The sequence below is a fragment of the Oncorhynchus keta genome, chromosome 17, assembly GCF_023373465.1.
Source record: "Oncorhynchus keta strain PuntledgeMale-10-30-2019 chromosome 17, Oket_V2, whole genome shotgun sequence".
Classification (NCBI taxonomy): Eukaryota; Metazoa; Chordata; class Actinopteri; order Salmoniformes; family Salmonidae; genus Oncorhynchus; species Oncorhynchus keta.
In genome coordinates, this window is record NC_068437.1 from 57,969,262 (window position 1) to 57,992,962 (window position 23,701).

Consider the following 23,701-nt stretch of genomic DNA (forward strand, 5'->3'; position numbering starts at 1 on the left):
CCACTCTACCATCAAGGTATAGTACTGTATAGTCTCTGTCACCTGGTCCCTCCCACTCTACCATCAAGGTATAGTCTCTGTCACTGACCCTCCCACTCTACCATCAAGGTAAGGTATAGTCTCTGTCACCTGGTCCCTCCCACTCTACCATCAAGGTATAGTACTGTATAGTCTCTGTAGTACTGTATAGTCTCTGTCACCTGGTCCCTCCCACTCTACCATCAAGGTATAGGTATAGTCTCTGTCACCTGGTCCCTACTCTACCATCAAGGTATAGTCTCTGTCACCTGGTCCCTCCCACTCTACCATCAAGGTATAGTCTCTGTCACCTGGTCCCTCCCACTCTACCATCAAGGTATAGTCTCTGTCACCTGGTCCTCCCACTCTACCATCAAGGTATAGTACTGTATAGTCTCTGTCACCTGGTCTACCATCAAGGTATAGTACTGTATAGTCTCTGTCACCTGGTCCCCCACTCTACCATCAAGGTATAGTACTGTATAGTCTCTGTCACCTGGTCCCTCCCACTCTACCATCAAGGTATAGTACTGTATAGTCTCTGTCACCAGGTCCCTCCCACTCTACCATCAAGGTATAGTACTGTATAGTCTCTGTCACCTGGTCCCTCCCACTCTACCATCAAGGTATAGTCTCTGTCACCTGGTCCCTCCCACTCTACCATCAAGGTATAGTACTGTATAGTCTCTGTCACCTGGTCCCTCCCACTCTACCATCAAGGTATAGTACTGTATAGTCTCTGTCACCTGGTCCCTCCCACTCTACCATCAAGGTATAGTCACTGGTCCCTAGTCTACCATGTATACTCTGGTCCCTCCCACTCTACCTGTATAGTCTCTGTCACCTGGTCCCTCCCACTCTACCATCAAGGTATAGTCTGTCACCTGGTCCCTCCCACTCTACCATCAAGGTATAGTCTCTGTCACCTGGTCCCTCCCTCCCTCTACCATCAAGGTATAGTACTGTATAGTCTCTGTCACCTGGTCCCTCCCACTCTACCATCAAGGTATAGTCTCTGTCACCTGGTCCCTCCCACTCTACCATCAAGGTATAGTCTCTGTCACCTGGTCCCTCCCACTCTACCATCATGTATAGTCTCTGTCACCTGGTCCCTACCACTCTACCATAGGTATAGTACTGTATAGTCTCTGTCACCTGGTCCCTCCCACTCTACCATCATATAGTACTGTATAGTCTCTGTCACCTGGTCCCTCCCACTCTACCATCAAGGTATAGTACTGTATAGTCTCTGTCACCTGGTCCCTACCACTCTACCATCTAGGTATAGTCTCTGTCACCTGGTCCCTCCCACTCTACCATCAAGGTATAGTCTCTGTCACCTGGTCCCTCCCACTCTACCATCAAGGTATAGGTATAGTCTCTGTCACCTGGTCCCTCCCACTCTACCATCAAGGTATAGGTATAGTCTCTGTCACCTGGTCCCTACCACTCTACCATCAAGGTATAGTACTGTATAGTCTCTGTCACCTGGACCCTCCCACTCTACCATCTAGGTATAGTCTCTGTCACCTGGTCCCTCCCACTCTACCATCTAGGTATAGTCTCTGTCACCTGGTGCCTCCCCTCAGAAACAAACGATTAATGAAACTAAGATGCCGTCGGATTTACATCCAAGTGATTTGTAGTTAAGAGATTTCCAAACATTTCCCCACATTTTTGATGCTTTCCAGAAATCCCGTTTGGAAAATCCCCCCCAGAGAGAATAAGAATAAACAAGAAATGTGTTATTCTCCAACTAGGATTTCTGGATAGTTAACAACGTTTTGCAACCTTTATTTTGTAGGCGATCTTGTGGACAACAGGATATTGTAACTCCTCTGTCTTCCACAGGTCGTCCCTGGCTGATCACTGGTACTCCATGTCCTATCTGTACTATAGCGCTGTTGGGTTTTCAGCCACCGTTACTGCTGGCCTGCTCATCTCCTTCATCACAGGTACTGCTCATCTCCTTCATCACAGGTACTGCTCATCTCCTTCATCACAGGTACTGCTCATCTCCTTCATCACAGGTACTGCTGGTCTCCTTCATTACAGGTACTGCTCATCTCCTTCATCACAGGTACTGCTCATCTCCTTCATCACAGGTACTGCTCATCTCCTTCATCACAGGTACTGCTCATCTCCTTCATCACAGGTACTGCTCATCTCCTTCATCACAGGTACTGCTCATCTCCTTCATCACAGGTACTGCTGGTCTCCTTCATTACAGGTACTGCTGGCCTGCTCATCTCCTTCATCACAGGTACTGCTGGTCTCCTTCATCACATGTACTGCTCATCTCCTTCATCACAGGTACTGCTCATCTCCTTCATCACAGGTACTGCTCATCTCCTTCATCACAGGTACTGCTGGTCTCCTTCATTACAGGTACTGCTGGCCTGCTCATCTCCTTCATCACAGGTACTGCTGGTCTCCTTCATTACAGGTACTGCTGGCCTGCTCATCTCCTTCATCACAGGTACTGCTGGTCTCCTTCATCACATGTACTGCTCATCTCCTTCATCACAGGTACTGCTCATCTCCTTCATCACAGGTACTGCTCATCTCCTTCATCACAGGTACTGCTGGTCTCCTTCATTACAGGTACTGCTGGCCTGCTCATCTCCTTCATCACAGGTACTGCTGGTCTCCTTCATCACAGGTACTGCTCATCTCCTTCATCACAGGTACTGCTCATCTCCTTCATCACAGGTACTGCTCATCTCCTTCATCACAGGTACTGCTGGTCTCCTTCATCACAGGTACTGCTCATCTCCTTCATCACAGGTACTGCTCATCTCCTTCATCACAGGTACTGCTCATCTCCTTCATCACAGGTACTGCTCATCTCCTTCATCACAGGTACTGCTCATCTCCTTCATCACAGGTACTGCTCATCTCCTTCATCACAGGTACTGCTCATCTCCTTCATCACAGGTACTGCTCATCTCCTTCATCACAGGTACTGCTGGTCTCCTTCATTACAGGTACTGCTGGCCTGCTCATCTCCTTCATCACAGGTACTGCTGGTCTCCTTCATCACAGGTACTGCTGGCCTGCTCATCTCCTTCATCACAGGTACTGCTGGCCTGCTCATCTCCTTCATCACAGGTACTGCTCATCTCCTTCATCACAGGTACTGCTCATCTCCTTCATCACAGGTACTGCTCATCTCCTTCATCACAGGTACTGCTGGTCTCCTTCATTACAGGTACTGCTCATCTCCTTCATCACAGGTACTGCTCATCTCCTTCATCACAGGTACTGCTCATCTCCTTCATCACAGGTACTGCTCATCTCCTTCATCACAGGTACTGCTCATCTCCTTCATCACAGGTACTGCTGGTCTCCTTCATTACAGGTACTGCTGGCCTGCTCATCTCCTTCATCACAGGTACTGCTGGTCTCCTTCATCACAGGTACTGCTGGCCTGCTCATCTCCTTCATCACAGGTACTGCTGGCCTGCTCATCTCCTTCATCACAGGTACTGCTGGTCTCCTTCATCACAGGTACTGCTGGCCTGCTCATCTCCTTCATCACAGGTACTGCTGGCCTGCTCATCTCCTTCATCACAGGTACTGCTGGTCTCCTTCATCACAGGTACTGCTGGCCTGCTCATCTCCTTCATCACAGGTACTGCTGGTCTCCTTCATCACAGGTACTGCTGGCCTGCTCATCTCCTTCATCACAGGTACTGCTGGTCTCCTTCATCACAGGTACTGCTGGCCTGCTCATCTCCTTCATCACAGGTACTGCTGGTCTCCTTCATCACAGGTACTGCTGGCCTGCTCATCTCCTTCATCACAGGTACTGCTGACCTGCTCATCTCCTTCATCACAGGTACTGCTGGCCTGCTCATCTCCTTCATCACAGGTACTGCTGGCCTGCTCATCTCCTTCATCACAGGTACTGCTGACCTGCTCATCTCCTTCATCACAGGTACTGTGTGTCTGCAGCGTTGACACATACAGTGGGGCAAAAAAGTATTTAGTCAGCCACCAATTGTGCAAGTTCTCCCACTTAAAAAGATGAGAGGCCTGTAATTTTCATCATAGGTACACTTCAACTATGACAGACAAAATGAGAAAAAAAATCCAGAAAATCACATGGTAGGATTTTTAATGAATTTATTTGCAAATTATGGTGGAAAATAAGTATTTGGTCAATAACAAAAATGTATCTCAATACTTTGGTATATACCCTTTGTTGACAATGACAGAGGTCAAATACGTTTTCTGTAAGTCTTCACAAGGTTTTCACACACTGTTGCTGGTATTTTGGCCCATTCCTCCATGCAGATCTCCTCTAGAGCAGTGATGTTTTGGGGCTGTTGCTGAGCAACACGGACTTTCAACTCCCTCCAAAGATTTTCTATGGGGTTGAGATCTGGAGACTGGCTAGGCCACTCCAGGACCTTGAAATGCTTCTTACGAAGCCACTCCTTCGTTGCCCGGGCGGTGTGTTTGGGATCATTGTCATGCTGAAAGACCCAGCCACATTTCATCTTCAATGCCCTTGCTGATGGAAGGAGGTTTTCACTCAAAATCTCACGATACATGGCCCCATTCATTCTTTCCTTTACACGGATCAGTCGTCCTGGTCCCGTTGCAGAAAAACAGCCCCAAAGCATGATGTTTCCACCCCCATGCTTCACAGTAGGTATGGTATTCTTTGGATGCAACTCAGCATTCTTTGTCCTCCAAACACGACGAGTTGAGTTTTTACCAAAAAGTTATATTTTGGTTTCATCTGACCATATGACATTCTCCCAATCTTCTTCTGGATCATCCAAATGCTCTCTAGCAAACTTCAGATGGGCCTGTACATGTACTGGCTTAAGCAGGCGGACACGTCTGGCACTGCAGGATTTGAGTCCCTGGCGGCGTAGTGTGTTACTGATGGTAGGCTTTGTTACTTTGGCCCCAGCTCTCTGCAGGTCATTCACTAGGTCCCCCTGTGTGGTTCTGGGATTTTTTCTTGTGATCATTTTGACCCCACGGGGTGAGATCTTGCGTGGAGCCCCAGATCGAGGGAGATAATCAGTGGTCTTGTATGTCTTCCATTTCCTAATAATTGCTCCCACGGTTGATTTCTTCAAACCAAGCTGCTTACCTATTGCAGATTCAGTCTTCCCAGCCTGGTGCAGGTCTACAATTTTGTTTCTGGTGTCCTTTGATCTTTGGTCTTGGCCATAGTGGAGTTTGGAGTGTTGCTGTTTGAGGTTGTGGACAGGTGTCTTTTATACTGATAACAAGTTCAAACAGGTGCCATTAATACAGGTAACGAGTGGAGGACAGAGGAGCCTCTTAAAGAAGAAGTTACAGGTCTGTGAGAGCCAGAAATCTTGCTTGTTTGTAGGTGACCAAATACTTATTTTCCACCATAATTTGCAAATAAATTCATTAAAAAATCCTACAATGTGATTTTCTGGATTTTTTCCCCTCATTTTGTCTGTCATAGTTGAAGTGTACCTATGATGAAAATTACAGGCCTCTCTCATCTTTTTAAGTGGAAGAACTTGCACAATTGGTGGCTGACTAAATACTTTTTTGCCCCACTGTAATTAGAGCCATAGAATGGGGGATTCATCAGCACAAAACATTAGATGACAGAATCAAATAAACTTTTTTTAAACGGGTAGATCCTGGATGCTGATTGGACGGGCAGCTTTCAAAATGTTACATTGCTGCTGTGCTTGTCTCCTGAAAACGATGTCATTGGAATATAAGAATCTACGGCGAAGAATAGATCGTCAGCCCATTCCAGAGCTATAGAGTCACTCTGCTATTATACGTTCCTGTGGTCCTGAAGAGACATTAATCAGCAGGAATCAATGGCTACTGTCTGAAAGACACGGTGGTCTATAAACCTCTTAAGCTATGTTGCTGTGGTTCCAGTACACGTCTGTCATCACATGACCTGTCTGTTTCTGCAAAGGTTCAACACACTGTCGGTCTTTAACTACATCTGCTATAGAATATGTCCCTGATGCGTGTGGTACTTTACACTCACACAAAGGCCATTTAGAAAACCATTATATTATATATGTACAACTGCACTGAGAAAGACTGATTTAATGATCGCATTCATTACTGATTGACCAGAGATATATGGTGTACCATGTATTTACTGCAGTGGGTCTAACGTGTTGTCAGTATACCACACACCTACCAGCCATCCCATCTAGCACACTAGTGTTCCTGTAGCATCTCTTAATAGAAGGTTCTCATTTCAATAACTTGAATTCTACATTTCCCCACAACATTCCGAGAACCAAATTGAATTAGTTTGGGTGATGTGTCATTCTCTGAACTTGAAAGTGGTATCTATCTCCGACAGGACACACCAGGAGTCAAGATGTGAAACCGTGGCTCCTACGACCGGTGTGTAACCTCTTCTGCTTTTGGTCAAAGAAGTACAAGAAGATGTGTTGGTGTGGCGTCCATCACGAATTAAAACAGGTGAAAGAGACATAAGACAGACATGCTAACTTTTATTACCATATCAGAATACAACATAACCAGCGATACAAGGAGCTTGTCAGCCAAACAACGTTAGGACATCTGATCCTAGAAAAAAAAAGTGGCAATACAAATCAAATCAATTTTTATTTGTTACATGAGCCCGAATACAACCGTACCATGAACATGAGCCCGAATACAACCGTACCATGAACATGAGCCCGAATACAACCGTACCATGAACATGAGCCAGAATACAACCGTACCATGAACATGAGACAGAATACAACCGTACCATGAACATGAGCCCGAATACAACCGTACCATGAACATGAGCCCGAATACAACCGTACCATGAACATGAGCCCGAATACAACCGTACCATGAACATGAGCCCGAATACAACCGTACCATGAACATGAGCCCGAATACAACCGTACCATGAACATGAGCCCGAATACAACCGTACCATGAACATGAGCCCGAATACAACCGTACCATGAACATGAGACAGAATACAACCGTACCGTGAACATGAACCCCGAATACAACCGTACCATGAACATGAGCCCCGAATACAACCGTACCGTGAACATGAGCCAGAATACAACCGTACCGTGAACATGAGCCAGAATACAACCGTACCATGAACATGAACCCCGAATACAACCGTACCATGAACATGAGCCAGAATACAACCGTACCGTGAACATGAGCCAGAATACAACCGTACCATGAACATGAACCCCGAATACAACCGTACCGTGAACATGAGCCAGAATACAACCGTACCGTGAACATGAGACAGAATACAACCGTACCATGAACATGAGACAGAATACAACCGTACCGTGAACATGAGACAGAATACAACCGTACCGTGAACATGAGCCCGAATACAACCGTACCATGAACATGAGCCCGAATACAACCGTACCGTGAACATGAACCCCGAATACAACCGTACCATGAACATGAGACAGAATACAACCGTACCGTGAACATGAACCCCGAATACAACCGTACCATGAACATGAGCCCGAATACAACCGTACCGTGAACATGAACCCCGAATACAACCGTACCATGAACATGAGACAGAATACAACCGTACCGTGAACATGAGCCCGAATACAACCGTACCGTGAACATGAGACAGAATACAACCGTACCGTGAACATGAGACAGAATACAACCGTACCATGAACATGAGACAGAATACAACCGTACCGTGAACATGAGACAGAATACAACCGTACCATGAACATGAGACAGAATACAACCGTACCATGAACATGAGCCCCGAATACAACCGTACCGTGAACATGAGCCCCGAATACAACCGTACCGTGAACATGAGCCCGAATACAACCGTACCATGAACATGAGCCAGAATACAACCGTACCATGAACATGAGCCCCGAATACAACCGTACCGTGAACATGAGACAGAATACAACCGTACCATGAACATGAGCCCGAATACAACCGTACCATGAACATGAGCCCGAATACAACCGTACCATGAACATGAGACCGAATACAACCGTACCATGAACATGAGCCAGAATACAACCGTACCATGAACATGAGACCGAATACAACCGTACCATGAACATGAACCCGAATACAACCGTACCATGAACATGAGACAGAATACAACCGTACCGTGAACATGAGACAGAATACAACCGTACCATGAACATGAGCCCCGAATACAACCGTACCGTGAACATGAGACAGAATACAACCGTACCATGAACATGAGACAGAATACAACCGTACCATGAACATGAGCCCGAATACAACCGTACCATGAACATGAGACAGAATACAACCGTACCATGAACATGAGCCCGAATACAACCGTACCGTGAACATGAGACAGAATACAACCGTACCATGAACATGAGACAGAATACAACCGTACCATGAACATGAGCCCGAATACAACCGTACCGTGAACATGAGACAGAATACAACCGTACCGTGAACATGAGCCAGAATACAACCGTACCATGAACATGAGACAGAATACAACCGTACCGTGAACATGAGACAGAATACAACCGTACCGTGAACATGAGCCAGAATACAACCGTACCATGAACATGAGACAGAATACAACCGTACCATGAACATGAGACAGAATACAACCGCACCGTGAACATGAACCCGAATACAACCGTACCGTGAACATGAACCCGAATACAACCGTACCGTGAACATGAACCCCGAATACAACCGTACCGTGAACATGAGCCCGAATACAACCGTACCATGAACATGAGCCAGAATACAACCGTACCATGAACATGAGACAGAATACAACCGTACCGTGAACATGAGACAGAATACAACCGTACCGTGAACATGAGCCAGAATACAACCGTACCATGAACATGAGACAGAATACAACCGTACCATGAACATGAGACAGAATACAACCGCACCGTGAACATGAACCCGAATACAACCGTACCGTGAACATGAACCCGAATACAACCGTACCATGAACATGAACCCCGAATACAACCGTACCATGAACATGAGCCCGAATACAACCGTACCATGAACATGAGACAGAATACAACCGTACCATGAACATGAACCCGAATACAACCGTACCGTGAACATGAACCCCGAATACAACCGTACCATGAACATGAGACAGAATACAACCGTACCATGAACATGAACCCGAATACAACCGTACCGTGAACATGAACCCCGAATACAACCGTACCGTGAACATGAGCCCGAATACAACCGTACCATGAACATGAGCCCGAATACAACCGTACCATGAACATGAGCCCGAATACAACCGTACCGTGAACATGAACCCCGAATACAACCGTACCGTGAACATGAACCCCGAATACAACCGTACCGTGAACATGAGCCCGAATACAACCGTACCATGAACATGAGCCCGAATACAACCGTACCGTGAACATGAGCCCGAATACAACCGTACCATGAACATGAGACAGAATACAACCGTACCATGAACATGAGCCCGAATACAACCGTACCGTGAACATGAGACAGAATACAACCGTACCATGAACATGAGACAGAATACAACCGTACCATGAACATGAACCCCGAATACAACCGTACCATGAACATGAACCCCGAATACAACCGTACCGTGAACATGAGCCAGAATACAACCGTACCGTGAACATGAGACAGAATACAACCGTACCATGAACATGAGACAGAATACAACCGTACCATGAACATGAGACAGAATACAACCGTACCGTGAACATGAACCCGAATACAACCGTACCATGAACATGAGCCCGAATACAACCGTACCATGAACATGAGCCCGAATACAACCGTACCGTGAACATGAGACAGAATACAACCGTACCGTGAACATGAGACAGAATACAACCGTACCATGAACATGAACCCCGAATACAACCGTACCGTGAACATGAGACAGAATACAACCGTACCATGAACATGAGCCAGAATACAACCGTACCATGAACATGAGACAGAATACAACCGTACCATGAACATGAACCAGAATACAACCGTACCATGAACATGAGACAGAATACAACCGTACCATGAACATGAGCCCCGAATACAACCGTACCGTGAACATGAGCCCCGAATACAACCGTACCATGAACATGAGCCCCGAATACAACCGTACCATGAACATGAGACAGAATACAACCGTACCATGAACATGAGCCCCGAATACAACCGTACCATGAACATGAGCCCGAATACAACCGTACCATGAACATGAACCCGAATACAACCGTACCGTGAACATGAACCCCGAATACAACCGTACCATGAACATGAGCCAGAATACAACCGTACCGTGAACATGAACCCCGAATACAACCGTACCGTGAACATGAGCCCGAATACAACCGTACCATGAACATGAACCAGAATACAACCGTACCGTGAACATGAACCCGAATACAACCGTACCATGAACATGAGCCCCGAATACAACCGTACCGTGAACATGAACCCCGAATACAACCGTACCGTGAACATGAGCCAGAATACAACCGTACCGTGAACATGAGCCAGAATACAACCGTACCATGAACATGAGCCAGAATACAACCGTACCATGAACATGAACCCCGAATACAACCGTACCATGAACATGAACCCCGAATACAACCGTACCGTGAACATGAACCCCGAATACAACCGTACCATGAACATGAACCCCGAATACAACCGTACCGTGAACATGAACCCCGAATACAACCGTACCATGAACATGAGCCCGAATACAACCGTACCGTGAACATGAGCCCGAATACAACCGTACCGTGAACATGAACCCGAATACAACCGTACCATGAACATGAACCCCGAATACAACCGTACCGTGAACATGAGCCCGAATACAACCGTACCGTGAACATGAACCCCGAATACAACCGTACCATGAACATGAGCCCCGAATACAACCGTATCGTGAACATGAGCCCGAATACAACCGTACCATGAACATGAGCCCCGAATACAACCGTACCGTGAACATGAACCCCGAATACAACCGTACCATGAACATGAGCCCCGAATACAACCGTACCATGAACATGAACCCCGAATACAACCGTACCATGAACATGAACCCCGAATACAACCGTACCATGAACATGAGCCCGAATACAACCGTACCATGAACATGAGCCCCGAATACAACCGTACCATGAACATGAGCCCCGAATACAACCGTACCATGAACATGAACCCCGAATACAACCGTACCGTGAACATGAACCCCGAATACAACCGTACCGTGAACATGAACCCGAATACAACCGTACCGTGAACATGAACCCCGAATACAACCGTACCATGAACATGAGCCCGAATACAACCGTACCATGAACATGAGCCCGAATACAACCGTACCATGAACATGAGCCAGAATACAACCGTACCATGAACATGAGCCCAGAATACAACCGTACCGTGAAATGCCCTTAACCAACAGAGAAAGAGAAACGTTAAGAAAATATTTACTAAATAAACTAATGTAAAATAATTTAAAAAAATAAATAAACACAATAAAATAAAAATTAGGAGGCTGTATACATGGTATCGGGTCAGTGTGCAGGTTATGCGGTAATATGTATCAATGTAACAGTCCGGTGGCCATTTGATTAGCTGTTCAGCAGTCTTATGGCTTGGGGGTAGAAGCTGTTAAGGAGCCTTTTGGTCTCGGTGCTCCAGGTACCGCTTGCCGTGCGGTAGCAGAGAGAACAGTTTATAACTATGGTGGCTGGAGTCTTTGGTATAGAGGTTCTGGATGGCAGGAAGCTTGGCCCTAGTGATGTACTGGGCCATACACACTACCCTCTGTAGCACCTTGCGGTCTGATGTTGAGCAGTTGCCGTACCAGGCGGTGCCCTTTTCACGACAGTTTTGGTGTGTTAGGAACATGATTGCGGACACCAAGGAACTTGAAGCTCTCGACCTGCTCCACTACATCCCCGTTGATGAGAATGGGGGAGGCGTGTTCAGTCCTCTTTTTCCCGTAGTCCCCAACCATCTCCTTTGTCTTGATCACGTTGAGGGAGAGGTTGTTGTCCTGGCACCACACGGCCAGGTCTCTGACCTCCTCCCTATAGACCGTCTCATTGTCTTCAGTGATCAGGCCCAACCATCGTTGTGTCGTCGGCAAACTTAATGGATGGTGTAGGAGTTGTGCCTGGCCACCAGTCGTGGGTGTACGGGGAGTACAGGAAGCACCCATGAGGTGCCCCATGTTGAGGATCAGCGTGGCAGATGTGTTGTTGCCTACCCTTACCACCTGTAGTCCTTCTGTAGCTCAGTTGGTAGAGCATGGCGCTTGTAACGCCAGGGTAGTGGGTTCGATTCCCGGGACCACCCATACGTAGAATGTATGCACACATGACTGTAAGTCGCTTTGGATAAAAGCGAGGCATATATTATATTATTATTATATACCTGGGGGCGGCCCGTCAGGAAGTCCAGGATCCAGTTGCAGAGGGAGGTGTTTAGTCCCAGGGTCCTTAGCTTAATTAGGAGCTTTGAGAGCACTATGGTGTTGAAGGCTGAGCTGTAGTCAATGAACAGCATTCTCACATAGGTGTTTCTTTTGTCCAGGTGGGAAAGGGCAGTGTGGAGTGCAATCATCTGTGGATCTGCCGATCTGCCGATCTGCCAAATTGGAGTGGGTCTTGAGTTTCTGGGATGATGGTGTTGATGTGAGCCATGACCAGCCTTTCAAAGCACTTCATGGCTACAGACATGAGTGCTACGGGTCGGTAGTCATTCATGTAGGTAACCTTGGCTTTCTTGGTCACAGGGACTCTGATGGTCTGCTTGAAACATGCAGGTATTACAGACTCGGTCAGGGAGAGGTTGGAAATGTCAGTGAAGACAGTTGGTCAGTGCATGCTCTGAGTACACGTCCTGGCAATCCGTCTGGCCCTGCGGCCTTGTAAATGTTCACCTGTTTAAAAGGTCTTATTCACATCGGCTACGGAGAGCGTGATCACACAGACGTCCGGGACAGCATGCATGTCTCAGTGTCATTCATGCAGTGTTTCTTGCCTCTAAGAGCGCATAGAAGTCATTAAGCTCCCGCCTCCCGAGTGGCGCAGTGGTCTAAGGCACTGCATCGCAGTCACTACAGACCCGGGTTTGATCCCAGGCTGTATTACAACCGGTAGTCATCGTGAGTCTCATAGGGCAGCGCACAATTGACCCAGCGTCGTCCGGGTTAGGTTAGGGAAGGGTTAGGTAAGGGTTAGGTTAGGTTAGGGAAGGGTTAGGTTAGGGAAGGGTTAGGGTTAGGGAAGGGTTAGGGTTAGGGAAGGGTTAGGTTAGGGTTTGGCCGGGAGGGCTTTACTTGGCTCAGCGTGCTCTAGCGACTCCCTGTGGCGGCCTGGACCCCTGCAGGCTGACTTCGGTTGTCAGTTGAACGGTGTTTCCTCTGACACATTGTTGCGGCTGGCTTCCGGGTTAAGCGGGCGGGTGTTAAGAAGCGCGGTTTGGTGGGTCATGTTTCAGAGGACGCGTGACTCGACCTTCGTCCCCCGAGCACGTTGGGGAGTTGCAGCGATGACACAAGATCAAAATTTGGGAGAAAAAAAAAAATGGGGTAAAAAATGAATAAATAAATTAAAATAACTCGAGCATCAGAGCCGGTGTAGTAGGATTCAATCTTAGTCCTGTATTGACGCTTTGTCGGGGAGGGCACAGTGTGATAGCGTAGCGCATAGCTGTAATTACTGTAGTACTACACCGGTATTTGAGAAACTCAATGCTAAGTCTTACCAATTTTTATTTGTTTAATTTGACCTTTATTTAACTAGGCAAGTCAGTTAAGAACAAATTCTTATTTTCAATGACGGCCTAGGAACAGTGGGGTTAACTGCCTGTTCAGGGGCAGAACGACAGATTTGTACCTTGTCAGCTCGGGGATTCGAACTTGCAACCTTTCGGTTACTAGTCCAACGCTCTAACCACTAGGATATCCTGCCAATAAAGTGCATGTGTTCAGCCTGGGTCTAGTGTGGCATCTCAATACCTATTTCTCTTGTATACTAGGACATGGAGTGCCCAGACACAGACACGGTTAAAGACGAAGGTCCCTTTGTCAAGGAGGATATCGGCAGGAAGGGGATGAAGAGGAAAGTGCAACCTGCCAAAAACTGTTATAACCTGCAAGAGAAAGCCCATGACAACGCTGGCTTTAACGAAGACACAGAGCCTTTTTAAAAAGCCATAGAACTAGAATGACTACTTACTGTAATTCTATGTGTGTGTTAAAAGCATTATAATGTTTAGTCTCTGAAAGGTAATAAAATGCTTAGATTGGTGATTACATGATAAAAGCAGTAACACCCACTCTCTGACACCCACTCACTGACACCCACTCACTGACACCCACTCACTGACAACCACTCACTGACAACCACTCTCTGACACCCACTCTCTGCTCCACTTTAAACACACAAATGGCACCCTATTCATTGGGGCTCTGGTCTAAAGTAGTGCACTATATAGTGAATAGGGTTCTATAGGGCTCAGGTCTAAAGTAGTGTACTATATAGGGAATAGGGTTCTATAGGGCTCAGGTCTAAAGTAGTGTACTATATAGGAAATAGGGTTCTATAGGGCTCAGGTCTAAAGTAGTGCACTATATAGGGTTCTATAGGGCTCTGGTCTAAAGTAGTGCACTATACAGGGAATAGGGTTCCATAGGGCTCTGGTCTAAAGTAGTGCACTATATAGGGAATAGGGTTCTATAGGGCTCTGGTCTAAAGTAGTGCACTATATAGGGAATAGGGTTCTATAGGGCTCTGGTCTAAAGTAGTGCACTATATAGGGAATAGGGTTCTATAGGGCTCTGGTCTAAAGTAGTGCACTATATAGGGAATAGGGTGCCGTTTGGGACAGTTATTTATAATACTGTAAAACCTGGCGGAAGCAATCAAGAATGCAGGTGTTTTTCCTTTGTACACCTGGAACACCAAACGAGGCGTGAATATAAATCTACTTCCTGGAACACAAAACGAGGCGTGAATATAAATCTACTTCCTGGAACACCAAACGAGGCGTGAATATAAATCTACTTCCTGGAACACAAAACGAGGCGTGAATATAAATCCACTTCCTGGAACACAAAACGAGGCGTGAATATAAATCCACTTCCTGGAACACAAAACGAGGCGTGAATATAAATCCACTTCCTGGAACACAAAACGAGGCATGAATATAAATCCACTTCCTGGAACACAAAACGAGGCATGAATATAAATCTACTTCCTGGAACACAAAAACGAGGCGTGAATATAAATCTACTTCCTGGAACACCAAAACGAGGCGTGAATATAAATCTACTTCCTGGAACACCAAAACGAGGCGTGAATATAAATCTACTTCCTGGAACACAAAAACGAGGCGTGAATATAAATCTACTTCCTGGAACACAAAAACGAGGCGTGAATATAAATCTACTTCCTGGAACACCAAACGAGGCGTGAATATAAATCTACTTCCTGGAACACAAAAACGAGGCGTGAATATAAATCTACTTCCTGGAACACAAAACGAGGCGTGAATATAAATCTACTTCCTGGAACACCAAACGAGGCGTGAATATAAATCTACTTCCTGGAACACAAAAACGAGGCGTGAATATAAATCTACTTCCTGGAACACAAAAACGAGGCGTGAATATAAATCTACTTCCTGGAACACCAAACGAGGCGTGAATATAAATCTACTTCCTGGAACACAAAACGAGGCGTGAATATAAATCTACTTCCTGGAACACAAAAACGAGGCGTGAATATAAATCTACTTCCTGGAACACCAAAACGAGGCGTGAATATAAATCCAATTCAACACACGCAAACAAAAAGAACAGCCGATACAAGAAAAAGTGTGATTGATATCTGATTATATTCCATCATATTATTTTTAAGTCTTCATATTTAGGCATGTTTTTTCCATGTATACAGGGATGAAGTGATAACAGTGTTGTTCTGTGTTGCTGCTGCACCTCATGTTAGAACAATGACATGGTAAAGATAGTAAATCCAAGGTGTACTGGGCCTCCTCAGGGGCGGTTTCAGGGACACACATTAAAACTAATCCTGAACTAAAACGTTTATTTTTATTTTTATGGTGACTCCAATTGATCTTGCTTTTTTTGGTCCAGAACTAAGCTTCACCTGTGTCTAGGAATCCCGTCGCCAAACATTCTCATCAAATCAAATTTAATTTGTCACATACACATGGTTAGCAGATGTTAATGCGAGTGAAATGTAGTAGTGAAATGCTTGTGCTTCTAGTTCCGACAATGCAGTAATATCCAACGAGTAATCTAACCTAACAATTTCACAACTACCTTATGCACACAAGTGTGAAGGGATGAAGAATATGTACATAAAAAATATATGAATGAGTGATGGTACAGAACGGTATAGGCAAGATGCAGTAGATGGTATAGAGTACAGTAAATACATATGAGATGAGTAATGTAGGGTATGTAAACATTATATTAAGTAGCATAAAGATGGTAAGATGCAGTAGATGGTATAGAGTACAGTATATACATATGAGATGAGTAATGTAGGGTATGTAAACAAGATGCAGTAGATGGTATAGAGTACAGTATGTACATATGAGATGAGTAATGTAGGGTATGTAAACATTATATTAAGTAGCATAAAGATGGTAAGATGCAGTAGATGGTATAGAGTACAGTATATACATATGAGATGAGTAATGTAGGGTATGTAAACAAGATGCAGTAGATGGTATAGAGTACAGTATATACATATGAGATGAGTAATGTAGGGTATGTAAACAAGATGCAGTAGATGGTATAGAGTACAGTATATACATATGAGATGAGTAATGTAGGGTATGTAAACAAGATGCAGTAGGTGGTATAGAGTACAGTATGTACATATGAGATGAGTAATGTAGGGTATGTAAACATTATATTAAGTAGCATAAAGATGGTAAGATGCAGTAGATGGTATAGAGTACAGTATATACATATGAGATGAGTAATGTAGGGTATGTAAACAAGATGCAGTAGGTGGTATAGAGTACAGTATGTACATATGAGATGAGTAATGTAGGGTATGTAAACATTATATTAAGTAGCATAAAGATGGTAAGATGCAGTAGATGGTATAGAGTACAGTATATACATATGAGATGAGTAATGTAGGGTATGTAAACAAGATGCAGTAGATGGTATAGAGTACAGTATATACATATGAGATGTAAACATTAAAAAATGGCAAGAGATTCAACTAAAACTGTTCTAATTTCCATAACCCACCACATTCATGTGATATTTTTTCATTCATCCTTTTTAACCTCGTGAGTCCCAAAACAATATAAACAAAACAATATTTCCAGCCGGATTACAGTCTTAAACTTCAAACAAGGAAGGTTTTGCTGCGTCCTAGAAACACGACTTTATGACAACGTATTAAAAAACAAAAAGCTCTTCTTCAAAACGTCTTGGGAAGAAATATTATCAATCGGTACTTCAATCAGCAATCTATTATCTCGACTGATTAACAATCATGACGAAATAAGATAACTATTTTCTTTTGACAGAATAGACACACATTGCTTTCCAAGACTTGTTGATTTAACACAGGTAAACTGGCTAAAAGCAGTCATGAATAGATTTCCAATGACCAATCACATCGAAGGGGAGATGTTTTCTGACCAATCACATCGAAGGGGAAGATGTTGTCTGACCAATCACATCGAAGGGGAGATGTTTTCTGACCAATCACATCGAAGGGAACATGTCTGACCAATCACATCGAAGGGGAAGATGTTGTCTGACCAATCACATCGAAGGGGAGATGTTGTCTGACCAACCACATCGAAGGGAACATGTCTGACCAATCACATCGAAGGGAACATGTCTGACCAATCACATCGAAGAGGAAGATGTTGTCTGACCAACCACATCGAAGGGAACATGTCTGACCAATCACATCGAAGGGGAAGATGTTTTCTGACCAACCACATCGAAGGGAAGAACAGTCAGAGGTTTTACATTCATAGAAATATGGTTACTAGAAAGAGAAAAGCCCATCACAACACGGAGGATTGAAAGGGGAAGTCCGTTCTATTGATTCTATTTCTATGGTTACATTGCCTTGATTGCAGGTACAGAGACGTGAACGTCATGCTGATTGATTGCATTCAGAATCGCTACAAAAATATTACACACAATCATAAATAATACATTTGAAGAGTATATACAAAGGAAAAAGTCAAACAGTTTTATAGAAAGTGTATATACAGAACATAGCAAAGTAAAAATAGAAAATTATAACAAGTTAAACACAAAATAATATACAATAAAAGTAACAAGTAGAGTTGCAAAATTCCAGCAACTTTCCCAAAATTCCCAGACATTTTCAGAAAAATCCTGCTTAAAAACAAGTGAAGTAAATGATTTGTCCAAATGAAGCCAGTCTGTAATTCCCTTAAAGGCAGTCTGTAATCCCCTTAAAGACAGTCTGTAATCCCCTTAAAGCCACAGTCTGTAATTGTCTGTTTAAATGTATGCACAAATAAAGGCATTCCAGCGCTCCACTCCACTGAAACCTCTAAAGCACAAATGCCATAAATCATAATGCTGTGATGTGATTGGTTTGTCCTTCAGGGCCGTACCTGTGATTGGTCTCTGGGCCTTCAGGGCCGTACGTGTGGTGGGTCTCTGGGCCTTCAGGGCCGTACGTTTGATTGGTCTCTGGGCCTTCAGGGCCGTACGTGTGATTGGTCTCTGGGCCTTCAGGGCCGTACGTTTGATTGGTCTCTGGGCCTTCAGGGCCGTACGTGTGATTGGTCTCTGGGCCTTCAGGGCCGTACGTGTGATTGGTCTCTGGGCCTTCAGGGCCGTACGTGCGATTGGTCTCTAGGCCTTCAGGGCCGTACCTGCGATTGGTCTCTGGGCCTTCAGGGCCGTACCTGTGATTGGTCTCTGGGCCTTCAGGACTGTAAGTGTGGTTGGTCTCTGGGCCTTCAGGACTGTAAGTGTGGTTGGTCTCTGGGCCTTCAAGACTGTAAGTGTGGTTGGTCTCTGGGCCTTCAGGACTGTAAGTGTGGTTGGTCTCTGGGCCTTCAGGACTGTAAGTGTGGTTGGTCTCTGGGCCTTCAGGACTGTAAGTGTGGTTGGTCTCTGGGCCTTCAGGACTGTAAGTGTGGTGGGTCTCTGGGCCTTCAGGACTGTACGTGTGGTGGGTCTCTGGGCCTTCAGGACTGTAAGTGTGGTTGGTCTCTGGGCCTTCAGGACTGTAAGTGTGGTTGGTCTCTGGGCCTTCAGGACTGTAAGTGTGGTGGGTCTCTGGGCCTTCAGGACTGTAAGTGTGGTTGGTCTCTGGGCCTTCAGGACTGTAAGTGTGGTTGGTCTCTGGGCCTTCAGGACTGTACGTGTGGTGGGTCTCTGGGCCTTCAGGACTGTAAGTGTGGTTGGTATCATGTACAGTACAGTTCACTACGGGACTCACATTTGCTGTTGCTGTTTTAGTTCTCTACTTTGCAGCACTATAATCAGAGGCGAATAAATACCAGAGTTTGACAGTGTATATAGTGTTTATCTTCATATCACATTCCTCCAAACAGAATCCTTGGGGGACAGACATTTCAGAGTTTGTTGTTGTAAGCCACAATGGAGAAAAAAAAACGACAGAGTATATTTTCTTGCATGTACAGTAAAGCATTTGAGGCACAAAGAGGGACGTGTGATGTTTGAGTCACATTTTGTGGTTGGTTAAAACTGTAGTATAGTAACCACATACACCATATTAACATCCCAGCCCAGGACAATCAAACTCAACAGTCTATATAATAATGTCTAACATTGACACACAGAATAGAAACGTACAGTAAATCAAGACATGGATGTTGTCTATCCAGAAATACCAAACTAAACGAACCATGCGTTTTATATGATTTAAATAAAGATAATTAAACTTATAATCAATCAGATGTTGTTTTTTTTCAGCTAAATTAACCAAAAATACTTGAACGAATCAGCATGCTTTGAGGGCAATATTAATTCGAGTGATTTTGCATAAACAACACTATTATTGTCCATTGGTATTTTTGATAGCCACATACATATGTCACCAGAAGCACTTAGCAACAAGAAACATCACTATTAAGGTCATAGAGCAGTAGGACACACAGCTAGTGACTAGCCTATCCAAGTCCATGGTAGACCAACACAGCTAGTTTACTAGCCTATCCAAGTCCACAAGGAGACAAACACAGCTAGTTACTAGCCTATCCAAGTCCACAAGGAGACCAACACAGCTAGTTACTAGCCTATCCAAGTCCATGGGAGACCAACACAGCTAGTTTACTAGCCTATCCAAGTCCACAAGGAGACCAACACAGCTAGTTACTAGCCTATCCAAGTCCATGGGAGACCAACACAGCTAGTTACTAGCCTATCCAAGTCCACAAGGAGACCAACACAGCTAGTTACTAGCCTATCCAAGTCCACAAGGAGACCAACACAGCTAGTTACTAGCCTATCCAAGTCCACAAGGAGACCAACACAGCTAGTTACTAGCCTATCCAAGTCCACAAGGAGACCAACACAGCTAGTTACTAGCCTATCCAAGTCCACAAGGAGACCAACACAGCTAGTTTACTAGCCTATCCAAGTCCACAAGGAGACCAACACAGCTAGTTACTAGCCTATCCAAGTCCACAAGGAGACCAACACAGCTAGTTTACTAGCCTATCCAAGTCCATGGGAGACCAACACAGCTAGTTACTAGCCTATCCAAGTCCATGGGAGACCAACACAGCTAGTGACTAGCCTATCCAAGTCCATGGGAGACCAACACAGCTAGTTACTAGCCTATCCAAGTCCATGGAGACCAACACAGCTAGTTTACTAGCCTATCCAAGTCCATGGAGACCAACACAGCTAGTGACTAGCCTATCCAAGTCCACAAGGAGACCAACACAGCTAGTTACTAGCCTATCCAAGTCCATGGAGACCAACACAGCTAGTTTACTAGCCTATCCAAGTCCACAAGGAGACCAACACAGCTAGTTACTAGCCTATCCAAGTCCACAAGGAGACCAACACAGCTAGTTTACTAGCCTATCCAAGTCCATGGAGACCAACACAGCTAGTTACTAGCCTATCCAAGTCCACAAGGAGACCAACACAGCTAGTTACTAGCCTATCCAAGTCCACAAGGAGACCAACACAGCTAGTTTACTAGCCTATCCAAGTCCACAAGGAGACCAACACAGCTAGTTTACTAGCCTATCCAAGTCCATGGGAGACCAACACAGCTAGTTACTAGCCTATCCAAGTCCACAAGGAGACCAACACAGCTAGTTACTAGCCTATCCAAGTCCACAAGGAGACCAACACAGCTAGTGACTAGCCTATCCAAGTCCACAAGGAGACCAACACAGCTAGTTACTAGCCTATCCAAGTCCATGGGAGACCAACACAGCTAGTTACTAGCCTATCCAAGTCCACAAGGAGACCAACACAGCTAGTTACTAGCCTATCCAAGTCCATGGGAGACCAACACAGCTAGTTACTAGCCTATCCAAGTCCATGGAGACCAACACAGCTAGTTACTAGCCTATCCAAGTCCATGGGAGACCAACACAGCTAGTTTACTAGCCTATCCAAGTCCATGGGAGACCAACACAGCTAGTTACTAGCCTATCCAAGTCCATGGGAGACCAACACAGCTAGTTACTAGCCTATCCAAGTCCATGGGAGACCAACACAGCTAGTTACTAGCCTATCCAAGTCCACAAGGAGACCAACACAGCTAGTTACTAGCCTATCCAAGTCCACAAGGAGACCAACACAGCTAGTTACTAGCCTATCCAAGTCCATGGGAGACCAACACAGCTAGTTTACTAGCCTATCCAAGTCCATGGGAGACCAACACAGCTAGTTACTAGCCTATCCAAGTCCACAAGGAGACCAACACAGCTAGTTTACTAGCCTATCCAAGTCCACAAGGAGACCAACACAGCTAGTTACTAGCCTATCCAAGTCCATGGGAGACCAACACAGCTAGTTACTAGCCTATCCAAGTCCACAAGGAGACCAACACAGCTAGTTACTAGCCTATCCAAGTCCATGGGAGACCAACACAGCTAGTTACTAGCCTATCCAAGTCCACAAGGAGACCAACACAGCTAGTTTACTAGCCTATCCAAGTCCATGGGAGACCAACACAGCTAGTGACTAGCCTATCCAAGTCCACAAGGAGACCAACACAGCTAGTTTACTAGCCTATCCAAGTCCACAAGGAGACCAACACAGCTAGTTACTAGCCTATCCAAGTCCACAAGGAGACCAACACAGCTAGTTTACTAGCCTATCCAAGTCCATGGGAGACCAACACAGCTAGTTACTAGCCTATCCAAGTCCACAAGGAGACCAACACAGCTAGTTACTAGCCTATCCAAGTCCACAAGGAGACCAACACAGCTAGTTACTAGCCTATCCAAGTCCATGGGAGACCAACACAGCTAGTTACTAGCCTATCCAAGTCCACAAGGAGACCAACACAGCTAGTTACTAGCCTATCCAAGTCCACAAGGAGACCAACACAGCTAGCTAGACTGGTACACTCAACATGGCTACCAGTCAATACCCCTCAGACCACAGCACTTTGACTGGTACACTCAACATGGCTACCAGTCAATACCCCTCAGACCACAGCACTTTGACTGGTACACTCAACATGGCTACCAGTCAATACCCCTCAGACCACATCACTTTGACTGGTACACTCAACATGGCTACCAGTCAATACCCCTCAGACTACAGCACTTTGACTGGTACACTCAACATGGCTACCAGTCAATACCCCTCAGACCACAGCACTTTGACTGGTACACTCAACATGGCTACCAGTCAATACCCCTCAGACCACAGCACTTTGACTGGTACACTCAACATGGCTACCAGTCAATACCCCTCAGACCACAGCACTTTGACTGGTACACTCAACATGGCTACCAGTCAAAACCACCGAGAACCAGTGAACTGATCTGCAGACCTTGTTCTGCATAATCAACATTACATGGGTAGTTATGGGGACAGGGACACGGGGACAGAGAGAGATAGAGGATGGGTATAGAGGACGGGGACAGGGATGGGGATAGAGGCAGAGGATATAAGATGGGGACAGAGGATATTTGATGGGGACAGGGATATAGAGGATGGGGACAGAGGATGGGGATAGAGGACAGGGATAGAGGATGGGGACAGAGGATGGGGTTAGAGGACAGGGATAGAGGATGGGGACAGAGGATATTTGATGGGGACAGGGACAGAGGATAGGGATAGAGGATGGGGACAGAGGATGGGGACAGAGGATGGGGACAGAGGATGGGGACAGAGGATGGGGACAGAGGATGGGGATAGAGGACAGGGATAGAGGATGGGGATAGAGGACAGGGACAGAGGACGGGGATAGAGGATGGGGACAGAGGATGGGGACAGAGGATGGGGACAGAGGATGGGGACAGAGGATGGGGATAGAGGACAGGGACAGAGGATGGGGACAGAGGATAGGGATAGAGGATGGGGACAGAGGATATTTGATGGGGACAGGGATAGAGGATGGGGATAGAGGACAGGGATAGAGGATGGGGACAGGGATATAGAGGATGGGGACAGAGG

General features: G+C 45.6%; 1 protein-coding gene across 28 annotated transcripts in view; it reads left to right on the top strand.

Moving 5' to 3' along the window:
• slc5a12 (solute carrier family 5 member 12) overlaps positions 1-14,344 on the top strand; it is an 80,190-nt gene extending 65,846 nt beyond the window's left edge. For 2 of the 28 annotated variants that reach the window (XR_008067199.1, XR_008067174.1), the window contains 4 exons: positions 1,439-1,973; positions 2,756-2,780; positions 2,956-3,096; positions 3,380-3,820. Coding sequence is in view for 1 of the 28 variants with exons in the window: in XM_052466765.1 (XP_052322725.1) it covers positions 1,870-1,973; positions 6,359-6,480; positions 14,071-14,241 (397 nt within the window). In the remaining 27 variants the exon portion in view is untranslated. Of the gene's footprint in view, positions 1-1,438; positions 1,974-2,281; positions 2,306-2,755; positions 2,781-2,955; positions 3,097-3,179; positions 3,230-3,379; positions 3,860-6,358; positions 6,481-14,070 lie in introns of those variants that run through there. The other 26 variants (XR_008067188.1, XR_008067181.1, XR_008067186.1 and 23 more) reach the window with 26 other exon arrangements.
• The last annotated feature ends 9,357 nt before the right edge of the window (positions 14,345-23,701 follow it).